Source organism: Primulina tabacum, chromosome 14 (genome assembly GCF_025594145.1).
Source record: "Primulina tabacum isolate GXHZ01 chromosome 14, ASM2559414v2, whole genome shotgun sequence".
In the NCBI taxonomy this organism is placed as follows: domain Eukaryota; kingdom Viridiplantae; phylum Streptophyta; class Magnoliopsida; order Lamiales; family Gesneriaceae; genus Primulina; species Primulina tabacum.
Window position 1 is genome coordinate 2171395 of NC_134563.1, and position 26698 is coordinate 2198092.

General features: G+C 30.4%; 2 protein-coding genes across 2 annotated transcripts; one reads left to right on the plus strand and one right to left on the minus strand.

Moving 5' to 3' along the window:
• Positions 1–1289: 1289 nt before the first annotated feature.
• Positions 1290–3105, minus strand: LOC142525000 (uncharacterized). The gene is made up of 5 exons (XM_075629163.1): positions 2864–3105; positions 2724–2744; positions 2038–2583; positions 1762–1914; positions 1290–1473 (listed from the first exon to the last, which is right to left on the minus strand). Exons 1-5 carry the CDS (start codon positions 3103–3105, stop codon positions 1290–1292), a joined length of 1146 nt encoding a protein of 381 aa, XP_075485278.1.
• A 16087-nt stretch (positions 3106–19192) lies between these two features.
• LOC142524936 (uncharacterized) lies at positions 19193–23454 on the plus strand. The gene is made up of 4 exons (XM_075629095.1): positions 19193–19700; positions 20017–20282; positions 22954–23103; positions 23347–23454. Exons 1-3 carry the CDS (start codon positions 19403–19405, stop codon positions 23020–23022), a joined length of 633 nt encoding a protein of 210 aa, XP_075485210.1. The 5' UTR covers positions 19193–19402; the 3' UTR covers positions 23023–23103; positions 23347–23454.
• The last annotated feature ends 3244 nt before the right edge of the window (positions 23455–26698 follow it).

Below are 26698 nucleotides of genomic sequence, written 5' to 3' on the forward strand. Positions count from 1 at the left end.
GGAAAAAAATGTACTGAAGCTTAAAATTTGGTATATTTGGCAAAACATTCCTGGAAAAAATTTGCAAGGGAATATTTGTAATGATAACAAACCACAACTCACAACAAATATGAAACTATATGTCAACAATACATTTTAATGATTAAGACATAATCACTTCATTACACATCTACAAATTGCAATTCCAAACACATAATCTGTTGTTTTGCAACAGCATACAGTTTTCCAATCTCAATGAACCAATTGAGTTTGACAGCAACACATTAGTCTTCTTCATTACAAACTTCAAATACTACCTAATACTTGTAAATTGAACAGATTCAGTGTTTGTTTACAAAAAAAATGTCATGCCATCAACGCACGATAAGTCTTACCATCACGTCAAAACAGCAAACAAAAAATGGCTACCATAAACGTAATGATCCAAAAGATCGATTAATTCTATGAACAACACCAAATATATTCACAAAATGCCACCACATCTTGTTGTCTTTTTTGAACAACCTTCCATGCTGCTTTCTTACTCTAACACATGCCTGCAACCAATTAAAAAAATTAAGATAGCAATTTGGAATTTTTAAAATAAATTAAATTACAAATAACTTAAGATAATGGAAGTAAACGATATAGTATTAATGTATATGTCAATCAAACCAATTATGGCACTGGTTCTTTGCAAGTTCGTCTATTATGCCCTCGCCCATGACATCTCCCACACGTTGTCACACGTTGTTCAACTTGAGAAGGTATCCGTTTGGTCCTTCTACGTCCTGGCTGGCTACGGGTTGTAGGAGCATAAATGGTAGGTCCATCATTCAGATAACCCTCACTCATGTCATTTGTTGGAATTGGATTTATGATTCCTTTATAAGCTTGGCGGTACATGTTCATCTTAAAATATCCATCACAGAATTGATAAATCGACAGAGACTTTGATTCTATGCACGAGCAAGCATGCTAGCACGGTAGCCTATACATCTGCCAATATCGACATGAACAACGACATGAATTCAAATCCACTGAAAAACTTTTGTCCCCATCTATCACCTCAAACAGAGCTCCACATGACTTGTGCACCTTTAAGCTTCGAGATTGTCCATATGCAATTGACACCTCCTTCTCCTTTCTTGGACTTAGTTCTCCGATCATCGCCATTGTTTTTCTCGTCTTTTGTGCATCGTGGTCATTATTTGAATTCGTATGTTATCTATCATACCCACAATAGGTAGATATCGCACTTGTTTTACCCAATTGTTCCAGCTTTCAACAATATTATTATTAATGACATCTCATCGCTCACCCACAAACATAGAATTGGCCCAATTTTCTGAGGGCACACTCACAAGAAACTCCTGGGCGAGCGGCATCGAATCGATTATGCTTTTGATATGTTGCGAGAATTCATGTCTTGATGAGGTGTACGCAGCTTTCTTCAAAACAGAAGACCAATGTTTCTTGTTATGGAGAGGATACCTACGCAATACCAGCAAAAAAAATTTAAAAACATTACAGATAATAACCAACTAATGAAGAATAACAAAAAAAAAAAAAAGATGGCTAAATTATTGAAAAATCACCATAAGACAAACCTGCTTGACAAAGTTATCGACCAGATGTCTTAAACAATAAGAATGGTGACTACCAGGGAACACAGTCTGAATAGCTTTGATAAGTCCAGGATGTTGGTCAGAGAAAAAAATGTAGCTACGGAATATCATTATGTATTGGGATGCCAAGACATGTTTTAACTGATAGCAAAACCATTCCCAATTAGAATCGTTTTCTGCATCAACAATTGCATACGCAAGTGTAAAAACATCATCATTCGCATCCTTTGCCACAGCGCCTAATAAACATCCTTTGTACTTGTTCTTAATGTGAGTTCCATCCAAAAATAATAATGGCCGACAACCACTAATAAAACCAACCAAACATGCATGAAAACATATGAATAACCGTCTAAATTTGTTTGTCATCGAATCAATTTCACATTCAACAAAACTCCCGGGATTTGTTTCTTTAACAGCATGACAATACCATCGTAATTTATCATACGACCCCTTATCAGTTCCATAAATATCATGCATTGCCATCTCTTTACCCGCCCAAACTTTATAATACTCAAGTTCTACTTCATAATCTCTTTCAATGTCCTTCAGCATTGTACATGGGCGATATGATGGCTCTCCCCTTAACTTCTCCTTCACAACATTAGCTACCCAGGATGAATCAGCTTTAGAGTGACCTCTACTCCGCAAATTATCATCCCCACAACTATGGCTTAGGTTGCACTTTCTTATGCCGAATGAATTGTCCGATTTATGTTTGGAGGCATAAATTTTCCACTCACAATTCTCTTTGCTGCAAACAACTAAGATCTTACCACTTTCATTTCTCCTGTACCTAAAAGATCTTCTACTGGCAATAACATAATTTTTAAGACAAATCCTGAATTCAGCTGCATCTTTAAATTTTTGCCCAACACCACGTATGCAATGAATCCAAGCATCAATAGAATTGGTTAAAGTGCCAACGTCAAGCTCGTGACCTCCATCAGAACAAACTTTATCAGCAAAATCAAACCTAACCATTTTAATACAAATCAATAAAATACATGAGGAAACACATCAATATTCTTTTACATAATTTAAAGTGAACTATAAATATGACAAACAATACTCAAGCCATGCACAACAGTAAAAAACAAACAATAACTCATTTACCAACTCTGCAATATCTGAAACCTGCAAACAAACAACAAAAACAATGCAAAAAAAAAATAAAAAAGGAAGTTACCTCGCAATGACTGGGCTCTGATCATCTTTTGGAAATGCTATCAATTTGATTATATTTAATTTCAAACAACTGTGAAGGTTTCATATTTCGAACATCGTCATCTTCATTCAGGGTTACTGCAATATGATCATGGGGTGCCATGTATTGCAATAATGTTAATTCAGAATTAATAGCCGCACATTTTCGTCCTAAACTCTCGAATATCTCTAACAAAGTTGCGCCATTATGAATTGAAATCAAATAAAGACCATTGACGTAGCGGCAACTTCCAAGAAACGAAAATATTGCGCTCCCCGAACCGACTTCCATCAATAAATCGATCGTCGAATATCTAAATTATTAATATTTGCTTCTGCCGATTTAGGCGTCAAATAAATTGGAAATCCAAAAACAGAATATCAGTTCTACAATGTCTTACATTAAATAAAAACTCAAATAATGGGGATAAATGAATTACATAAAATAAAATCACAACTTATCCAAAATCGACCTTTGTGCTCAAACAATATTGAAGCAGAAATTTTTCTATTCACGTTATAGTTCAACAAAATCATCCAATTTTAGAACTATTTTTCTACAAAATCATCGTACTAGTTCAACAATTCTTCTCAAAATTGTTTGATAAAAGGTAAGTCAAGTCAAAAAAAAAAAAATAGTGCACAAAAGAAATCAAGTGGAAACATGATAAAGATCTTACATGCGGAAACTAATATCAAATTACAATCTCATTCTATCAAACCAAATCAAAAACATTCCGTCAAAATAAACTAAAACAATCTCATTTTCACAAGACAAACTAATCTCACATAACTATCATTCAAAGTATATTCTATAAACTAACAACTTATTGTAAACAAAACTTGTTCCCAATATCATGCACATTAATGTCCGTATTCGGTCAAAACAACATAATTCAATTTCACAATACTGGCCTAAAATTCAATTTCACGGTAATGCACCAAATTTTATTAACAAAAAAAATATATAAATTGGATTCAATCAAGCATATTACTTTGTTCAACCTTATTCTCCTCCTCACATACGCTGCTTCGACCCAGAAATTGCTTCGACCAAGAAGTTCTGGTTTTTGCAAAGTTTCCAGCAACAGTAGCGCTGGTAGGGACTCGGCTTTGCTGGGAAATTTCTACGCTTCGTTACAAAGATTGACGATTTTGAGCTACGGGTTTGTGCGAAGAGTTAGTTACATACACTTGCGGAAATATGGTAAATTGGGCCGATGGAGAACGGGAGAGGGTTTATAGATAAGGGTGTGTAAGAAATTGAAGGAAAAAAAAGGTTTCTCGGACAGATGACAACAGGAGGGGAAGCGAGAAAGAGAGCCGATTAAGAAATTGAAGGAAAAAAAAAAGGTTTCTCGGACAGAAGACAACAGGAGGGGAAGCGGGAAAGAGAGCCGATGAGGGAAGATGAACAGCAATAGGGAGGGATTCTTATAATTTTTTATTCATTAAAAAGGGGTAAAAATGTAAAATTGCATAACACATGTACTAAAAATAAAGCTAGACTGTTTTCAGGTATTAAAACACAAAAATAAACTCATAGGTACTGAATCATAACAAAATATTGGACAGATGCATTTTTCAGCAAATTACCGTAATATTATACTTTATTTGTATTATTTTTTTGTTAATGTTTTTATCATTTAAAAATAATTTTATCATACCATTGCATGTTTCTGATACCAAAAAATGTCATTATATAATTTATACACTTCTTTGATTATAGTTTTTAGAACCGGACAGGACAAACCAGTTCGATTGAAAATCGGTTACGGATCTGGTTTGGACATTGTCCAAAAACCGTTTTATTAGTCAATCGATTGGACCGGTTCGCAATTTTTGTTATAATTTTTAAATTTAAATTTTTAATTAGATATATGATTATTTGGATTTTGAATTTTGTTAAATATATTATTTTAGTAGTGTTATAGCTTATTTGATATTGCAAACATTGGAATATATATTTTTTATTATTTATAATGTTAAATTTAAAATACATTATTTATTATATTATAATATTATTTAATATGATATAACAGTGTTCCGATCCGACTATCCGTTTAAACCAATCCAACAAATTGAACCGTTATTTTAAAATAGACCGATTCCATTATCAGTTCGATTATAAAAATATCGCCTCCAATCCCCTTCACTTTCTCATGTTCACTCCACCGTTATTAATCAAATCAATTAATAAAATAACAAGTAATCAGTTATGACTAAAATATAATATTTTTACTCTTATATCTAATTAATCTCATGAAATATAAATAAATCAAGTGATTTAAAATAATAATATGTGAAAACATAATATTTATATATGATATTATACACAAATAAAGTGCATACTCGGTTGGTAGAGTTTATATTGTATTTGTAACTATTTTGTTATATTTTAATTTTTATTTGATCACAATAATGAAATTATATCTAATTCGTAGAGATAATGTGTGAATATTTGAATCTAAATAAAACGAATATAATTTTTCAAGAAATAATGTGTGAATATTTGAATTTATTGTGTTAGTTTAAACGCGTCACACCCAAACTAACCATATTCAATAAAATTGATAAATATGTAGTAGTGATTAATAGCGTTGATAGTTAAAAACATTAAAATAAATAAAGGGGTTTTCTCAAATTTAATCATAAAAAGAAATTAAAATTAAATTATATAAAAAAAACTAATTATCATGCAATACAATTAGATTTATTAAATAAACACAATGAAAACTAACCTTGATTTCGATGGACTCCATTATTTAAATTTTTATAGCTTGATGGTTGATGTATTAAATATCAATTATATTCAAATATTCTTTAATTCATTTCTTGCATTATGATTAGTTAAATAAGAAACAAACGTCTTATTTCAACTATTATTAATTAAGAGTGGGTTTTTGTGAGACGGTCTCACGAATCTTTATCTGTGAAACGGATCAATCCTACCGATATTTACAAGAAAAAGTAATGATATTAGCATAAAAATTAATAAATTTTCGTGGATGACCCAAATAAGAGATTCGTCTCACAAAATACGACCCGTGAGACTGTCTCACAAAAGTTTTTATCATCAATTAAACACTATAATACAAGTGATAAAAATTTAATTTAATGATAGCATTGAAAATTGACAAGAATAATGAAACAAAACAAAACAAAACAAACAGAAATAGTTGTATTTATCTAATACTTATTTTACTAGAAATTAATAAATTCAAAACAGAAAATTATTAATTATAGTTGTTTCAAATTCCTACACTTAATTTCATTCTACTTTGTAAATCAACTATCCCTTTTTCCGGGCCTTTTAGTCCACATCAGCAGATATAATCATTATTAATAAATATTAAATTTGTTTATTGTCATTATTTTTATTTAAAATCCTAATAAACTTATTAATATCTATCGTAAATTTATTTCTTTTACTTTTTACAAAATGTTTCAAAAGCAGAAATGTACGTGGAATTGGAGTACTTACTGTTCACATTTTTCATTATGCTTAACGCACACACTTTTGCAAATCTATTTAAGCTATGTTTGAAAAATAATGAAATGATCATGAGAGAAATAATAAAAGAATAATTGAAGTAGATAATAATAAAATAATATTATGTTTGGTATGATTTTTAAGAATTGGATAAATAATAATCTTTAAATGAATTGACAAAATTGTCCTTCCAGTTTTGTGACTGTGGTCGGTGGTGCCGGTGGTTGGCCGGCCGGAAGCGGCGGCGGGGGCGGCATCGGCGGTTCGGCTATCGGCCGGTGGTCGGCCAACAGTCGGCGGCGGTGGTCGACGACGGTCGGCGGTGGTCGGCAGCAGCAGGGGTGGTCGTTCGGCGGTCGGTGTAAGGAATTGCTGGTGAGTCTGGATTTAAAAGAAGGATAAAATTGAAAAAATATGATAGATTAAAAGTGGGATAAATAATCATATGATGAAGTGAGTTTATTTAAAATAAACCGATGGGTCACCCTTACAAAACACGACCTTAATTGATTAAGGCATTTTAATTCTAAGCATATGAATTTTTATATATGACGTTGTCTCATGTATCGTAGAATCAGTATTACTCTTTCTCTATCGTCGTACTTATAAGAGACAATTAATATCTATTGTCACTATTTTACATCGACATAACCAATCAGATCAAGCGATATAAACGAGCATGTAGATTTCAAATAAATTTGAGGGTTGTTATTTGAAATTCATGACAAAATCTTTCAAAAAATGAAATCATTTCCTCCTAAACAAATTTAACAATGCAATTTAATGTGCTTATTATTTCAGGATATCAAACTTTAATCATTATATTTTTGAGAAATCTTTATTTTAAAAAGAATATTTTATTTAATTCTAAATATTTTTTAACTAAATATTACTGAATTTAAGATTTTATTATTAGAAACATAAACAAGAAGGAAACATAATACAGGCGACGACCGGGGATGATGAATTCAACGTACGGTAAATGAATCACTCACTGCTCTTCTCTTCCGCCTTGCTCTTCGCCTCAGACGCCGCGGAATTCCGCTGATGAAACATGCTCGAGAAATCGGCCGACAGATTTGAGTACAGAGACACGACCTTCGCGATGTTCCCGTTTATTTCTTGGATCAATTCCACGTTCTTCACCAGATTGTCTTGGATTTTCGACCTATGATTCTCGTTCACCTGCTGAATCAAGGAGCGATTGCGATCGAGTACAGACTGGACCTGGCTGAAATTGGCGGTGAACGCCGCCCAGACTTCAGGATCTCCATCGGCAGATTCGTCTCCCTTGGGGAAGAGCGGGCTGGTGGAGTGGGGAGCGGCTGATTTGGGGGAGTTCTGTCTGTGGTTGGAGGACTCGTTGTCCATGGTCGGGTTCAGCAGCTAAGGCCTCGGCGGCGGTGGTAGAGGTTTCCAGTGGTTTTGTCTGGAAAAATAGGCGGCGAAATTTTTTTGGAGATTCAGCAATTGGTGGTGTGCGTGGGTTGCTTATCTTCCAGAACAGATCAGCTCTATAAGGCTCGTGAGTAGCCACGCGAGTTTTAGCGCGTGTTATTTATTTTTTAAAAAAATCAAAAAAATAATATCAGATGAATTATAAATCGATCTAAATCATATGTACGTAATATTTTTTCGATGTAAAATTCTTATATTTTGATTATATTAATATTTTATGAAGAGCGAAATTATATAAAAATATATTTAAAAATGGAAGAAAATGAACCATATAATCGTAAAATATTAATATCTTAACCTTTAATCTTGATAGGCATTATAACATTAGAAAATCGGGGAAAAAAGTCGCTACATTATTATCGTCGAGATTTTTAATATATCAAATACGTGGAGAAAACTGATCATATATTATAAATTATTGGGGATATAAATTTAAGATAAAGTTTATATATGATTCAAACTTTTTTTAATATCTAAATATCTAATAATAAGTATCGCGTTTTTATTTTGGTTAACATGCACCAAATTTATTACTTATGGTAGCTTGAAACAGTTTTATTTTACAATTAAAATAAAAAATACAACAAAATAATATCACGTGTAAGATTAATAATACATATTTTTCAATACAAATCCTCAAATTAATTTATTATAAATATATTATATTTTAAAGAAATTTAGAAATTAATTACTGACAAGTTACGAAGAGTGGTGTCGAGAAGAGTGGACACACGCGCTGTGATGTGCAGTAAGGATTGACCAAGATGTCGAAAATATCTGCCGATATTTTCATTTAAATACTGTAAAAGCGTAAAAACGAGTAGGCCTTTTGGCCCGTTGTATAAAAAATACGACGTCGTTTCACAGTAAAGTGGTGCTTTCTGGATTATAAAAATTTATTTAATATTTTAAACTATAACATCTGTCGATATTTAGGTTTCTCAACCAAAAGAAAAAGGAAAAAGAAATTGTGTATATATTTTTTAGTAGGAGAGACTTTTAGATGGAATCAACACAAGAAACCAAATTTTAAAAAAAAAATTCGAGAAACTCCTAGCCAAGTGTCTAAATTTCGAATGGAATAATGATATAAGTAGAAAACCAAAAATAATACTAATTTTTTGTCATATTTTAAAAATATATACCTTAATGTTTCATTATAATATATACACAGATCACGATGCCATATAATTCCATATTAGGAATTTATGAATTCTCTTAAAGTTGAACTATGTTAAGCTTATGGAGTTGGACTTAATATCACCCAAAAAACTGGCTGAAAACGAAAAATTTGTCCAAGTCTAACATACAACTTTCGTCTGATGTGGATATCTAACACTAATATACATCTCTCACGTCAATGAATGAAAAATGAATTGAACCTTGAAATTTACAAGTCATTAACGAGTTGCTCATAAGACAATCCGACACATAATAATAGTATAAACTCTGATACCTTATTAAAATTATTTTGACTTAAGTTCGTCCCAAAAGTTAATTCAACGAGAGATTGTCTCGTATATACAACCAGCTGATTTGATACACTAACATCTGACAAGTTTTTTTTACTGGTGATTATTTACTCATTGTTGTATGATTCACATAGAGTGACAATAATTTTGAATATAACTTTGACATTTTTATGCTGATTTTTTTAAAAGTTGAAATAGTACTCAAAAGTAAATTATATTAAAGCGTAAAATATTTTATGATATTATTGTATTTATTGAATAAGTTTATCTACCATACGGGGTATTTCCTTCCATCAAATTTTTACTTTTAACGCTAGTCCCGAATCCCCGATCCATTCGAGCTAAATTAGTGGGAGAGACTTTTAGATGGAATCAATACAAGAGACCAAATTTAAAAAAAAATCATTACAAGAAACTCCTAGCCAAGTGTCTAAATTTCGAATGGAATAATGATATAAGTAGAAAACCTAAAATAATACTAATTTTTTGTCATATTTTAAAAATATACACCGTAACGTTCTATATATATAGATACACACATATCACGATGCCATGTAATCTCATATTAGAAATTTATGAATCTCACAAAGATAGGCTATGTTGTGAGATTATTTTGAAAAATGTGAATGAATTTCAAAGCATGTTTGCAATGTTTTCTTTTAAGAAATGTTTTCTCCTTCGCTTTAGTCAGAGAGATATGAAAAATTTATCTCAGGACACAATGGAGATTTTCTGAATTTTGTAGGTGACTAAATCAAATCAGAATCTGAATACTTTTCTTGAACTAATGATGTCATATATATAAAAATGAAACATTGATTCAGAACGGACGCGACTCTTCATGAAACAATGCACCCTTTCATGAAAACGCATCATGAAACAATGTGTTGTTTTCAGAGAGTTGCCTTACCCCTTGCGAAAAGTTGTGTGGGTTTTGAATAGCTTTTGGGGGCACCCCCACGAATTGATCAGAATTTTCACAATAGTAACTTTGTTCGTTATCAACATCAAAATAAATTATGAAAAATTTATCTAACAGGCTATGCTAAGCTTATGGAATTGGACTTAATTTCATCTAAAAAGTTAGCTAAAAATAAAAAATAAAAATTTTCAAAGTCCAATATACAACGTTCGTCTGATGTGATATATCTAACACTAATATATACTTCTCACGTTCATGATTGAAAAATGAACTGAAACTTGAAATTTACAAGTCATTAACGAGTTGCTCAGAAGACAGTCCGATGCATAATGGTAGTATAGACTCTGATATCTTGCTAAAATTATTTTGACATAACTTCACCTCAAAAGGTAATTAAATGAGAGAGATTGTCTCATATATACAACTCTTAAGATCATAATCCAACTGATTTGATACATCTAACAATGATTATTTACTCATAAATGTATTATTCACGTACATTTTTGTTTTTGATGCCTTGTGATAACTTGAGCGTCGTAGTTGATTTACCTTTGGATAAGATCCTCTTCACGCATTCTTTAACATCAGTTTGGTGTGATCATCACACGAAAGTAGTGATAATAATCTTGAATATAACTTTGACATTTTTTATGCTGCTTTTTTTAAAAAAAAGTTGAAATAGTGTTCAAGGATTTATATACTCAAAAGTAAATTATATTAACGCATAAAATATTTTATGATATTATTATAATTATTGAATAAGTTTATCTACCATATAGTCCCGAATCCCAATCCATTCACACTAAAAAAAATCCTAATCCAATGCCATCCTCCTTTTAGGCTAATGAGCCAAAAGCCCAATAAACATATTTGGGTTTTTTTGAAATTTACTTTGGGCTTTTAGTTTGTATTTTTTTTCGGTTTTTACAACTAAAATCGATATCATCTTAAATTTGAAATATTGATGTCGAATGTAGATCATAGTATGCTTTTAATTGAAATAACGAGCATCATAATTGTTTTATCCTTACTTTACAATGTCAGATGCAAGCCATCATCGGCTATTAGATGGAATTAATAAGCATAATAATTGTTTTTCCTTTCTATTTTACCTTGCACTCGCTGCATATCTAGTAATCGCTATCAATAAAGAATACAGGGTTCAAATCCACATTTGAGATGTCCGAGTTGGTAGATTTGACGACCACCTAATCAAAATGCAGGAGTTCAATTCCCCAACTGACACTTTTTTCGACAAGCTATTCACGCAGAGCTTGCCCAGTGTCGTTTATTTGACTAATGTGAGTTGTAAGCAAGTTATTACGTTAGTCTAGATATTTACTCAGTATGCATCGAATGGTTAACGATTGTGAGTTCTGAAGTCATAAAAAATATCAAATGAGATTGATGTGAAGATATATGGCGACTTGCTACTATTATGTGGTGATGATTATTTTGTATGGTGTGATGTATATTATCCTTAAATTTTGCAGGTACATGTCATTTAGTCTCTCAAATCTCAAATTTCCATTTCTCAATTAAACATTATCATGAATTCACTTGATAATAATAAAAGTTCCAAAGGATTAATTTTACGTAGAATTGCAATCTACTTGATGAACTAACGATATAATTAAATAATCAATTGTACAATATCAAATAGTCGAATTCTTGCCAAACAAGATAGTAACAATAATTAAAATAATCGACAAAACATTTCAATAGAAGTTTATTTAAGTGAAGATAAAAACTTGTGTAAGTCGATCTCACAGGTCGTATTTTGTAGACGGATCTCTTATTTGGATCATCCATTAAAAAAGTATTACTTTTTATTCTAAGAGTATTACTCTTTATTGTGAATATCGGTAGGATTGACCCGTCTCACAGATAAATATTCGTGAGACTGTTTCACAAGAGACATACTCGTAAGTGAAATATGTATTAAAAAAATCAACAATTTGTCTGATTTCGTGTCAAAACATACGAAATTTAAGCAACTATAAAAAAAGTGTTTTAAAAATTTGAAACATGACAGTGTAGTAGAACAATGCAAACACCTCTAGATCAAGCTACCAAACTGGACAATAAAACAACAAGAGAAAAAAATAGCCATTTTCAATTAGTCAGATTTTCTTGTTAATAGTTTGGTCAAAACTACGTTTCTATTTGGTGAATCCAATTCGAATTTGCCGAGCAAGGCTCGAGTATTTATTTTTGGCAAGCACAAATTTCGTATTTGCTTACTACAACTATCAAAATCGTGGTGTTTGAGTTGATGCACACTTGCTAAAAAAAATTTAATTGAAACAACACATATTTTTCCAAGAAAAACTTATAATTTTTTTTTATCCAAAATAAGGTCTTTTATTACAAAATCTTCCAACCTAAACGAAAAATTCTGGTGTTTTCATATAATACGAGAATGGGAAGAAAAAAAAGAACAATAATATATTTAATATTGAGAACTTGATTCTATGTTTGTCGATTACTCAATCTGAATGCATTATCTTTAATATTATTTACTCTACTACTTTATTTTTTCTCGAAAAAAATGATTAATAGGTAATTGTTGAAAATTAATCCATTGACGAATATAAACATATGATCGATCATCTAATTGATCAAAATTTTGTCATATTACATTAAATTAGTTTTTTTTCACTATAGTCGTTTTCCACCAACAATGACCGAGATCATCTTAGCTCTCGGAGTACAAAAATAAATCAAAGTTATCGTATTAAAATCAAATTTTAAATAATATAAGGAAGTGAGATGTATTCAATTCGGAGTTTTGATAATTTTTATTACTTTTTCAAATGATAGATTTTTATTGAATTTTACAGAATATCACAGATTTATGTGGATTCGTGTAGATTTTTTGCAAGATTTTTATAGAATTTTGTGAACATTTTTTTTATATAATTTTATAAATTTTGTACTTAATTGTAAAAAATTATTTTTAATTAATTTCTTTGAACCAATAGTTAATTGGCATATATAACATATTCAATTTAAAATAGTTTTTAATATTTATATTAATAAATAAATTTACTTATTTAAATGTTAAATCATTTAATCTTTACATGTGTATATATGTGGATTTGTATGCATGTTTGTAAATTTTTTAAAATACATCAATTGATTAATCTATAACATTGTTTTTGAATTGATAATATACATGTGAAAAGAATATTATTTAGCATTGTGTGGATATAATCTTGTATAAAAATATCATAGCTTACGTATTAATTGAAAATGCTAAAAATAATTTAAAAAATCATGGTTGTTGCGAGACTATTGAATTATTAAAAATTAAGCGACATTTTTGGATCATCTTTTATTATTATTGAATATTACATTAATCATAAATTAAAAAGCACAAAATAAATTTTAAAATTAAAAATTTTCTATGATATTAAAAAAAATATTAAATAAACAATCAGCCAAAAAATAAAAAATTTGAAAAGCAAAGACGAAAATATATATAGAGATACACTTCGAAAATTTGAGAGAGTGATATAAATAGATAAGAGGATAGAAGATAAGAAAAGAGGTGATGTGAAGTGACAGAGAAAGAAATAAATAGCTTGTGTATGAGTTAGAAGTTTTAAAAATCAATCCAAATATTTGGTTGAACCAAATACAATTTTTGACAATTTATAGTTGTACCTTAGTGTTTAATGTTTGTATGTTAGTGAAAACCATGAAGTTAAAAAAAATCTATTGAAAATTCGAATACCTATAAATTTGTATAGAGTTTTTAAAAGTCAATATTGAATACCACTTGACTTTTTAAAACTCTATGAAAGTCTATTTTGAATACCATTAGACTTCTATAAAGTATGTAAAAGTCTTAATTAAATACATCTGGACTTTAAAAATCTACAGAAGTAACTAAAAGTCAATAAATCTCTTACGTTGAGTACACCCCCGAAATATCCTACTCATATCAATTTACGAGACTATTTTTATTTTTTTTTTTTCCGAAATTAATTTGATGAAAAAATCGAAGGATGATTGATTTAGGATTCCCAATTGTATGGGGTGACTTAGGTGGATCCAAATCTTACCCTACACATGTATTGTGATCTAGAGTTTCCCGTGTGTAAAACGTGTCGTCCGATGATGACTAACGATTTATTTTATAAAACAAAACATACGGAAATAAAATAAAATCAAGACACACGCTTTTTATTATTGATAATTAAAATGAAATAAAATAAAATAAATCAATGTACTTATTTGCTAAATATTCAAAATTAATATATATATTAGTTGAGAATATTACGCCTGGCCTATTTTAAGTTAATTTTTTGATTATTTATTACAATAATAATTGTGGGATACATTTGTTAATGTACGTGGATGATTTGTAATAGAAAGAATTGTAATCCTATGGTATCCCCCCACCTAAAAGGCAGGGGGGGTGGGGGTGGCCGGTGGGGGGCCTTCTGCAAAATGTAGATTTTTCTTCCGACTACGCAGCTAGCTGAATACGTCATAAATTAATGATTTTATATTTAATGAACTAAATTAAATATAAAATTAGTGTTAAAATATTTTTTTTAAGATATGTAATAAATTTAGTATATCATAATGGACAATATTTTAATTAAATATACAAAGAAGTTGAAAGTAAGGAAAATATGAAATATTTGGGGTTGGAAAATTTTTAGTAATATTTTACTTAAAAGATTTCTTGTTTTAATAGGTCTCTTGTGAGACGGTCTCACGAATCTTTATATGTGAGACGATTCAACTCTACCGATATTCACAATAAAAATTAATGCTCTTAGCATAAAAAGTAATAATTTTTCATGGATGGCCCAAATAAAATATTCGTCTCACAAAATACGATCCGTGAGATTGTATCACACAAGTTTTTGTCATCTTGTTTAGCTCATCTATTATATAATATTTCCAATTTTTTTTTATAAAACTTGACATTCTTTTTAGTGAATTTCCAATGATTCTATAATATATAAAATATTGTTATTAACTTAAAAACATGTCATTTTTAAATATACTAAATTAATGTCCCAAAATAAGATTTCATGTGGTTGAAAAAAATCAGGACAAAATCGACGTTATTTGTTAGAATTTCGGTATCGTACGTGTCGGGATTGCAACTTGCACCTTTTTAAATTAATTTGAAAATTATATAATATCGAGTAGTTAAATTTTTTTTTTTTAATGGATGATATCGACTAGTTGTGATATACAAGTTTGCGTGTTGCTGCTCTAACTCGATAATATATTAAAGCATCGATATTTTTAAATATCGACATATTATATATTTATATCATTATTGATGTTACACTTATTTTGTCAAAGTAAAATTTAATTATAACATATCAAGATATTTTAGAATTTTGTATGACTATTAGATGACACTGTACTTTAGAAAGTACTTTTTACATCAAAAATATTGTTTTTATGGAAAGTATAGACGAAATCGATTTTTATTACGGATCCACGCACAGACGTATAATCATAAAACCATCTCACAAAAACCCGAATGTTGTTTTCTTTGTATGCAAGCTGAAGGATTCCCACAATTTCCAAATGTCAAACTAATGTTCAAGTACTATGTTTACTTCTTCGAAAGCGTTGTGAGTGAATTTTTTTTAAATATGTAAATGACGTAGAATCGTAAGACAAATTTTAAACGTGTGAGAACTCGTGATTGTACAAATCGCGACTTCATTGCTTACATAAGCAATAACAGTAATGATAATTGAAAATATTTGGCAGTATATAAATAATATTTTAAATAATAATAATAATAATATTCTAGATATTCGTGACAAAACAGTGACACATCTCTCTGACTGTTGATTAAAGACAGTACCCTTCCTTTATTTTGTGAAAGGGTAGTTTATTTAAATAGTAAATTATGCAAACATAATAATAATTTATATATTTTTAATTTCATCAAATACTTAATTTTATGTTTAATTCAATAATAATTTATATAATTAGTAAAATGTCATAATACAGTTTGAAAATAGTAATATTGAAAATAATTTATAAATACAGTTTTGAATAAAAATATTAGTGTAAAGACAATTTGAAAAACAAAAGTTGATATCTTTTAACTGACAGATTTTTCATATAATAGTATAAATTAGAATTCTCTTATGTATCATGTATGCATATACAATAAATTGTTTTGTATGGTAGTATAGATTAGTATTCACTTGTGTATCATGTATGCATATGTGGTGTACAATTTAAAACATTTTAGGTATATCATTACCACCAACTAGAGACGTCAAAAAGAACCAGACGGATGGGGCGGACCGTAACTCGCCATTTTGCCATGGCGAAAAATTACTAACCCAACTCAACTCCTACTTTTTATATGGTGGGACGGACTAATCCGAGAAGCCAAATTTATTTTGACTAATCTATTACCAACTATAATTGTTCATAAAAAATAGAATATTTATAGCAACAACACCACAACAAAAAGAGTATATCTATTGTGAGATGGTCTCACTGATTTTTGTCTGTGAGACGGGTCAATCCTACCGATATTCATAATAAAAAGTAATACTTTTAGACTACGTTTGATTTGGAGGATAAAATAATGAAATGATTAAGAGAGAAATGATAAAAAGAATGATTGAAATAGATAATGATAAAATAATATTATGTTTGGTATGATTGTTAAGAATGAGATAAATACTAATCTTTTGATGAATTGACAAAATTGCCCTTCCATTTTTGTGACAACGGTCGGCGGCGGCGGAGGCGACAACGACTGCGGTCCGGCTATCAGCCGGGGGTCGGACGACAGAAAGAGGCGGCGGCGGTCGGCCGACAGCGGGGTGGTCATCCGGCGGTCGGTGGAGGGAATTGGTTGTGAGTTTTGATTTAGAAGAAGGGTAAAATTGGAAAAATAGGATGGATTAAGAGTGTGATAAATAATTATAGGGAGTGAGGAGTTATTATTTTATCACACATAATATAACATAATCATTCATAGGAAGGATTAACTTGGTTAAATAAAAAACGTACCAAACAGGTGATTAGGTGGGTTAAAAAAATAAACACACCTAATCACCCCAACCAAGCACAGCCTTAGCATAAAAAGTATTACTTTTTATGGATTATCCAAATAAAATATCCGTCTCACAAAATATGACATGTGAGACCGTCTCACACAAATTTTTGCCTAACAAAAATGGTAATGATATAGTAATAATACAAATTCAAAAGCTCATTTTCAGATAATGTGTAAGATTTTTTTTAAAAAAAATTTAACAATTTGGCTATAATATTGGGAACTACAAAATGTTAAATATCAATTCGCTAATAGTTGCCAAAATAACGAATAATCAACTAACTATAATACACAGAATCTGGTCAAGACCAGATTTCATATTAGTGTTCCATTAACTAGTCTATAAAAGCAGACAGTAACGAACAAAAAAAAGGGTCCGCTCGTCCAATAAAATCAAATAAATCCAACAAACATCAACACTATTACATTATATGGTCCAAACGAAATTGGAATCGACTATGATTAATTATAAAAAATACAAAAATTTATGTGAGATGATCTTACAAGTCATTTTTTTGAGACAAATCTTTTATTTAGGTCACTCATAGAAAAATATTACTTTTATGCCAAAATTACTACTTAGTATTATAAATATTGACGGCTCGTCTCAAAATAAACATATACTCTAATCAAATAATCTCTATTAAATTTTTTTCTCTATATTTATTATATTCAAATTTAAGAGCTTACAGAAAAGAACTCTTATTTAGTTATAAAGATATATAAAAAAACTGTATATATATATTAGGTTCATTTAAAAAAATTAAGAAAAAGTTACACTTTTGATCTTGTATATTTATTTTATTTTTTGTGATTTTGATATTTATATTTTCAAATTTAGGTTTTAGTTTGTTATATTTGTGTGTTTTTTTTTTATTTTGTTTTCAACGTGATACTAATGTGACATCGATGTAACATTGATTTGGCTCAAACGTGATGCTTAAGTCTGTAATGTCACAACACATTAGTATTTTCGATGAAAAATATTAAAAATTGAAAAATACGATATTGAGACTGAAAATTAATAATAACACGAAAAGTGGTTTGGTTCAGTTATTATTAATAAAAGATTGAATTTAATCAAAATTATTGATTGTTATTAAGTATCAAATGGTTTAGATTATGTAATTTAATTGCAATAAATAAGAAATATCAAAATAACAAATAAATATCAAATTAATTTTTAACAATATAATATTAATTATCACAAATTTTTTATATAAAAAAAATAACTATCTCTAAAAAAAAACTCCACCTTTCTCATTTATATAACTCATATATCTCTTAGTAAACCTAAACATATAGAAACAAATAAATTTTAGAAAGTGATAAATGCAACCCTTAGGTCACTCTCTATACTTTCCTTCAGTAAATTAAATTGTAATAATCACCGTTTTGAAATATTTTAAAAAAATGTAAAATATTCTATATTAAATTAAGATTTTTACAATTATGTATGTTTAAAAGTCAATCACATATGTCTTATCACAAAAACATCTCGCGCGAGACCGTCTCACGAGTCAATTTGTGAGATAAATCTCTTTAATGACTCGACTTACGAAATTCTTAAATGTTATTTGCTCAATTTTTCTTTCTAATATATGTTAAACGAAGAATAACCTAGAAATCTCTTATAAATTTTTACAAAATCATTTTATATAATCATATACCAAGCAAAAAAGTAAAAACAATGATAAAGAAACACTACAGCACATTTAAATATATTATTTTAGGACAATAGATTTTAAATATTTTTAAAATTTTAAAGCACAGAAACTTTACATTTATACGTATTTAAAAAAATTATCTACAATGAAATATTACATCATTCAATTTCCTTTTTATCCTTTTAATTTTTAATTAACGATAGGCGATCCACCAATTAGGAGAATATTTTCTGACAATGGATTTTTAAATAATTGCAGTTGAAAATTTAAGACACCTATCCTTGTTAGAAAAGAAAGCATAAGCTGAGATGTTATAAACTATAAATCAGAGCATGGAAACGGAATAAGCCTCCCATATTTGACCAGCACAGCACGGATTTCATCTTCATATTCATACATTTTACCAACAACCGAGTCAAATCTTCGAACCCGTTTTCCGTTCTATTTTCACCAAATTTCCACGCATAAAACAGACAGTAATCTGCGGCAGGGGGAAGGAAAAAGGGAGATGGGATTCCTGAAAGAAGAAAAAACATTGAAGAAATTGGTATTTACAATCCCAAGATGGATCAAAACCCTGTTTTTCTTGGTCGCCATGTTGATCTCTTTGCTGTTGTTTTCAGCTCCGGTTCTGTTAGTCATCGCTGATTCTCTGCTCCCCTCCGCCCTGCTCTCGGTGGCCCTGCCGCCGCCAGCGCCGCCAATCACCCTCCGGACACTGTATCTGTACCTTAGAGACTATGACTTCCGAGACTCCCTCATAGATATCCCTCTCATATCTATCATCCGCTCCGCCATCATTTTGTGTAAGTATGAGCTGAGGTTCATTTCATTTCATTTATATATATATATATATATTTATATATATATATACATATATTTATACATATATATACAGATTCTAAATTCTCAACTGAATTTTTGGGTTGGATATAAAGGGTGGAGCTAAATATATAGCGGATCTCGTGCAAAAGCTTCTAAATTTATAAATCTCACCCGGAAATTATGTGAACATAAGAACAACTAAAAAATAACCCACCAAAATCTTCCTTAAGATGAATGAAGAAATAGACGAACTCACATGTTTATGAGTAAATTTAATCATTGTGCGTGTTACAACAGGCGTTTACAGTTTCTGCGACGGCCCGAGTTTATCAAGGGGGCCGTACCTGGCGATCGCCACCGTTTGCTCGGCGGCTTCGCTGGTGTTTGTGTCGTTGAAGGCTTCGTATGTGTACATGATGAGTAATTCAAGAGGCGGTGGCGCGGTGGAGGCGGCGCTGTTCGTCTGTTCTCTGGTGATGGCGATTGGCCATGTAGTGGTGGCGTACAGGACCAGCTGCCGGGAGAGAAGAAAGCTTCTGGTCTACAAAATTGATATCGAGGCAGTAAGTCAATATCTTCTTTCCTTTTCTCACCAAATCTATCGTGATCTCACTTTTGGTTTCATTTTACCTTTATTTCAGTATATTATTTTGGAAAAAAAAAGTTTTTTTCCCTATAAATATTTATAATTATGCTTTGAATATAGGTGTGATATTAAAATATAAAATTATATATTTATTTTGATACATTGAAGGTGAGATTCTAGAACACACCAATTTAACCTCGCACATATATGTTCTGGTATCATATAATAACATTTTTTTGAGCATATATTATATAAGAAATAAGTAAAATTTAAATTCGAAAAAATATTTTTTTGGGGGTTCATCAGCTAGGTTTTAATCAAGGCAAAAATTGTGAAACGGTCTCACAGGTCGTATTTTATGAGATGAATATCTTATTTGTGTCGTCCATGAAAAAATATTACTTTTATGTTAAGAGTATTACTTTTTATTGTGAATATCGGTAGGGTTGACCTGTCTTACAGATAAAATTCGTAAGACCGTCTCACAAAAGACCTACTCTCTAATCATTTTTTATTAGGTGTAATTGGTTGAAGTTTGAGTGTTTTATTTTGCAATGTTATTTATTTTTTCTTAGACGATTAATATAGTTTTGGGGTATATGAGTAATAATTCAGTTGTCATGTTCGCAAAGATAATCATCGCACTCAACACTGAAATTTGACAAATTAGAAGAACACGATTTAGGACAACCCCATCTAATCAAATTTACAAATGGAGAAAAGTAAATATTAACATTAATAGTAGGGATCAGTTAGTTGGAATATTTCACCCTACATGTGGGACAGTGCCCTCATGTGTAGATCCAGGGTCCAGATTTAGCCACAAGTACATGGGGAATACTATTTTTTTAAAATCACAAATGTGGCTAAATCTGGACCATCTAAATCATGTGGGGGCACTGCACCCACTGGTAGGATCGAACGATCCCAGTTAGGGATCCTCTATTAGGCTGTATAGAATAAATATTAACATTAATTTTGAATTTATTGATCGTTGCGTCGATTTGTGATCGATGTCACACTAGGAGGTATGCCATGAAATCTAGCTAAAACTTTCCCAACAATTTGATTTGATTCTTTTTAGAAAGATAAAAATTTGCGAGAGACGGTCTCACGGGTCGTATTTTGTGAGATATATCTCTTATTTGGGTCATCCATAAAAAATATTATTTTTTATGTTAAGAGTATTATTTATTTTGTGAATATCGGTAGGGTTGATCCGTGTCACAGATAAAGATTCGTGAGATCGACTCACAAGAAACCTATGTTTTTAGAAAATATTGGAGAAATTTTTTTGTTAGACGAATTCATGAGATAAAGTTGTATGTTTAGATTTTTTTTTTTTGTTATGTTATAATTTGTCTGCTAAATATTATTAAATTATATTTGAAAGGATTTTTTGTTCATGTGAATAATATGTTTAGAATTGAGGTAGTTTGAATTATATTAAAATAATGATATTTCGTTTTAATCATGTGGAGATAAGTGACAAGGAGGAAAATTAGGATTTGGATTATGGAAATGGAAAAAAATATGGAAATATGATTTTCGAAAAAATTAAATAAAAAACTTCTTTTGATTTCTTTAATACTGATTGAAGACTTTTACGAAGTAACACCTAGTCATCCTTTATGGAAAAAATTAACATAAAATTGTTTCATTCTAGAATTATTTTCCAATATTTTGTATAGATTAAGGGGGAGAGAAAAATTATTATTATTTTAATAAAAAGTAAACAGATTTTTTTGTGAAACGGTTTTACGAGTTAATTTTTTGATATGATCATCTTATTTGGATCATATATGAAAAATTATTAATTTTTATTTTAAAAAATATTATAATAAATATGAGTAAAGCTGATAATATTAGGTGTTCTAATTGATCGGGGGACCCTAAATTTGGTAGATCTAAATTTTCAGGTGCCATATTATCTGCTCGATTTGACATTTGCCCCCACACAACCTTTTAAAGTAGACAAAAAAAGAAGAAGAAGAAAAGAGACGCAATTATATATTTTTTGCTTAGTTGATTTTTCTTTACAGAATAAAATAAAATCTAATAGTTGCATGACTGAAATTGTCACGTCCCGAGTCCGGGTCTGAGCATGTGTAACTGCACAATGAGTTTTTATAACAACTCTTTTGTATCAATCATCGTTATACGAAAATGATTAACTCAAGTTGTTATAGAAGTTCATTCTGTATAAAAATTTCAAAGTTTCATGAATATATGATTTTCGAATCGAAAATCGAATTAAATACATTAGGACGTCGATAGCAGTCGAGCTAAACTAATGTTATTTACTCTCCAATTCATGCCGTTCATCCTCCACTTGATGGATAAAATTTATTCATAAAATGGAGTATCGGTCCAGATAAAATTTCTCATAATATTTGTTAATTGAAATTGACTATTAATTGTGGTAGTATAATACTTTAATGTAAGACTTACATAAACTAATGCTTGTATATGAGACCTTGTCAAATATTCATGCTAATATTTGTTATTATTAATATTATTCATGTCTCGATCATTACTACCAAATTCAATGTATCATTCTTTATAATAATAATAATAATATTTATTATTATTAAATTACTATAAATCATTTACTTAGACCATGTCCTAAACATGTCACATGGCTGCAGGTCTCCGCATGGAAGAAAGGGTATCCCCCATATCAAAAGTATTCCAAGAAAGAGCAACAATGTAAATAAATATATTTCCAGCCAAAAAGTATTTTTATACATTATATTTATGGCCAAATTCCATATCCATCTCCAGCAGCCAGGCTTCAGGTAATCTAGTTCATTCATCACGATTTAATTTCGTCGAGAATTCGATAAAATGGTCTAATTAGTTTCAATAACACGAATAAAAGCCGTAATATGTTTTGGTTTTTATAAGATATACATTTATTGAATATTCGTGATCGGATGATATCTGTTCATAGGAGTTCTACGACGTCAAAAAATTTATTCGACGAATATAATGTGTTTTGTGATGCATACTATATACTAATTCACTCCTATATTTTACAGGCTTATCCGAAGGATATCTGTAACCTGATGGTCGAGGCACTAGAGTTGTACTAATATAGCATCATACGTGGTAGTAGTGGATTACTACAATTTTGTATACCATAGGACGTGAAAATACACATACAAACACACATGTAAAGTACAATGTAGAATTTTTTTGGTCTAGATGTTTAGTAAACAATGTAAATACATACATATAAAGGTCCATATTTCCAATGTCCTTAAAGTTCTCATTTTGAGCTATATATGCTAGTTTATCGCTATCGAAGAAATTTTTGTGTCGGTTGTGATAATTGTCTCTGTTACGAAAACGATTGATATATGTAGTTTAGATTGTCATATAGTTTAAAAGATAAAAATGACATTCTATCAAGCAAAATGGGATTACGAACAAACCAATTGTATTAAATATACAGTCGAGCTCAAGTTCGAACTATGTACTTTTGTGTCGAGACAAATATACCGAATTTGTTTACTTTAGCGACATGAATTCCAAGATAAAACAAATTCACGAGTGATTCTATTTAATTCAAAACCTTAATCGGCATTATATTTATTTATTATTTCAGTTATTATGTATGGAAGATGATTTCAAAAGGAACAAACGAACCCTAGTCCCATGTTTATCTTAATAGATCAGTAACAATAACAAATAATTGCACTTCAAATGGTCTTCGCTATAATTGGCCCATGCTATGCAACGCTGTTCATAACTCACGAAACACCTAAAAGAAATAGATAATAATTTGTGTGAGACGGTCTCACGGGTCGTATTTTGTGAGACAGATCTTTTATTTGGGTCATCCATGAAAAAATATTACTTTTTATGCTAAGAGTATTGCTTTTTATTGTGGATATCACTAGGGTTGACCAATTTTACAGATAAAGATTCGTGAGACCATCTCACAAGAGGCCTATAAAAAAAGAAATCCAAGACTATAAATTGAGTTATTTTAGGTGCAGAAAATTGTATTTTATATATAATAAAATTAATTTAATATATGATCTTTTAATATTTTTAATGAGGTTGGAAGCCTTTTTCTTGATATGTCATTTCGAGGTGGACAGACAAGTGGGGAACCAGATAAGAGATATGCACACTCATGTTTCCATATCAAAGAGTGAATGACGATTGGATCACTTGGATTTTAGAGATCAATTAAGGTCCCCACAGGCCACGAAATGGATGTATCCTTACAAATTGTATGCTCGCAATTAAAAAAAATCTGAACAGGATTACAGCTCTTACACAACTGGAAATTCCTGGATTATAACTGAAAATCACATTCATGGATTTGAATCTTTGGATCAGGTGAATTTTTTTACGTTTTACGTTAAGCTCTATTACGAAATGTGACGTTAAAACTAATAAGTAGTAGTTTATAAAATCTATTGACTTTATCATTAACAAACTCATGACGTGTTTTCGGTATTCAAAAGGTCTTGTATCAAATTTGACACGTTGGTGACAAGATAATTTGGTTTGTTTCAACCTACCCGTGCAGGTGCAGGCATTGCCTGCACGGACAATGAACGGCCCGGATCACTCCACATGAGTGATTCGGGCCCACCTCCCTGTAAAAAAAAAAAAAATTGGCTCGAAAAAATCCGAGCCGTTGGATCGACCCCTGCAGACAATGCCCGCAGGGGTAGGGTCGACCGAACCAGATAATTTGAATCAAGTATTTAATTGTTAATTGTTTGAAGGATTATGTTTTGCTTATACTACATGCATATCAAGCCCTCCTTCTTCCAATTAATATAGCCCAACAGCCTTGGACTAGGTACATGTAGGCTTAGCCTTCGGTTAAAAATTCCAAAATTACAATGGGAAAAAATAAATAAATAAAATGATTGTTTTTCAAACATCAGAAATTAAATCACACCCAATGACCATTGACGTTTACAAATAAATTCAAAAACAACATAAAACAAAATGTCCTTGTGTCCAATTAATAAACTAAAACAAATAATGTTTACAAAAGTTTAGAATTTAAAAAGACAAGAGTAACTAGAATAAAATAACAACCGCAGCTTAAAAACACTATCATCACCGGCCCCAAAACTGATTTTGCTCAGGCTCTTTGAGTTCTTCCTTGTTCTTAAATGAGAAGAAGAGATAAAAGACAAGTGTTTGGGAAAACACTCAGCAAATAAAGATCGATTAAACATAATATCACATATATAATTAAAAAAAACAATTGAAACCAGACAGGACGGAAACACGTTTTTCTTGTAAAATATTTCAGAAACGAAACTTAACATATATACGTATTTTTGAAAGTAGACATACATAAGCCCATTTACTTTTCCGAATAAACTGCATTGATCTTCAAATTTTGAAAGTATTTTTTCTAACTATTCAGTGGCGTGCTGCCTGCAATGTTACTTATTATCGTCTGCTACTCTTGGTCAAAAATCTAGAAAATTCTACAACTTGTCGCTCTATTTTGATACCCCACTAGCTACCAAAAGAATAATCAAAAGGATGAGAACGGAATAAAATTTTGAATTTTCAAACATCTTAAACCAGTAAACGCGTAGAAGTGTCTGTGCAATATTGAAATTGAGGTTATTTGAAGCAGTTAATAGACTATGAACAGAAGTTGTTATTTTCTCGCATAGAATTTGAGTAGTATTCTTGCTATGGTTGTTTGTAGAAATCTGTATATCCATTGGAATCGAGCCGAAAGTTGGATAAAATATTTAAAATGTATTTGATACATTCTAAAAATGGAGATCGGATTCAGAACAATATTGTATCGGCAAACATGGTTTCTGGACAATGGCATTCAACTTGCTACATAAACGGTCTATTTATTTGGAGATTTTTTGAGGGTTTTGTATGATTATTTTCAAAATACATGGGGTGTTTATAGGCTCAAAAATCATCTGAAAGAGCAGCCCGTTCACATGTTTTTTTGGAGCCCAAATCTTCACCTTTCATATTTCAAAGTGTGAAACAACGAAAGAGTCATGTGGATGAACTAAAATATTAATTCTTACAACATTAATGTGTCTAATCTTTACCTCAAATGGCAGCTGAATTTCGAATGATTGGGGTGAAATTGAGGGATCTACAAGCTGAGGTTTCTGTTGCTTCATGAGCTAAAAATTTCAAAATTTCCTTTGCTTGCACAAATTGAGCTCGATTCGAGCTTAAGGAGTTGAATTCGGGTTCATTAGCTGAAAGTTTTGAGCTGAAAATTTTGATTTGTTATGAGTTAACATTATTGAAATTATGAAATACCTTGGCTTGAGCTCGTTTAGCTTTTGGGAGCCAAAAGTTCGGGGGTCATCACAAATCTACCAATTTTTCATCGGGGGCATGACATGACGGTTCTACTCGTAG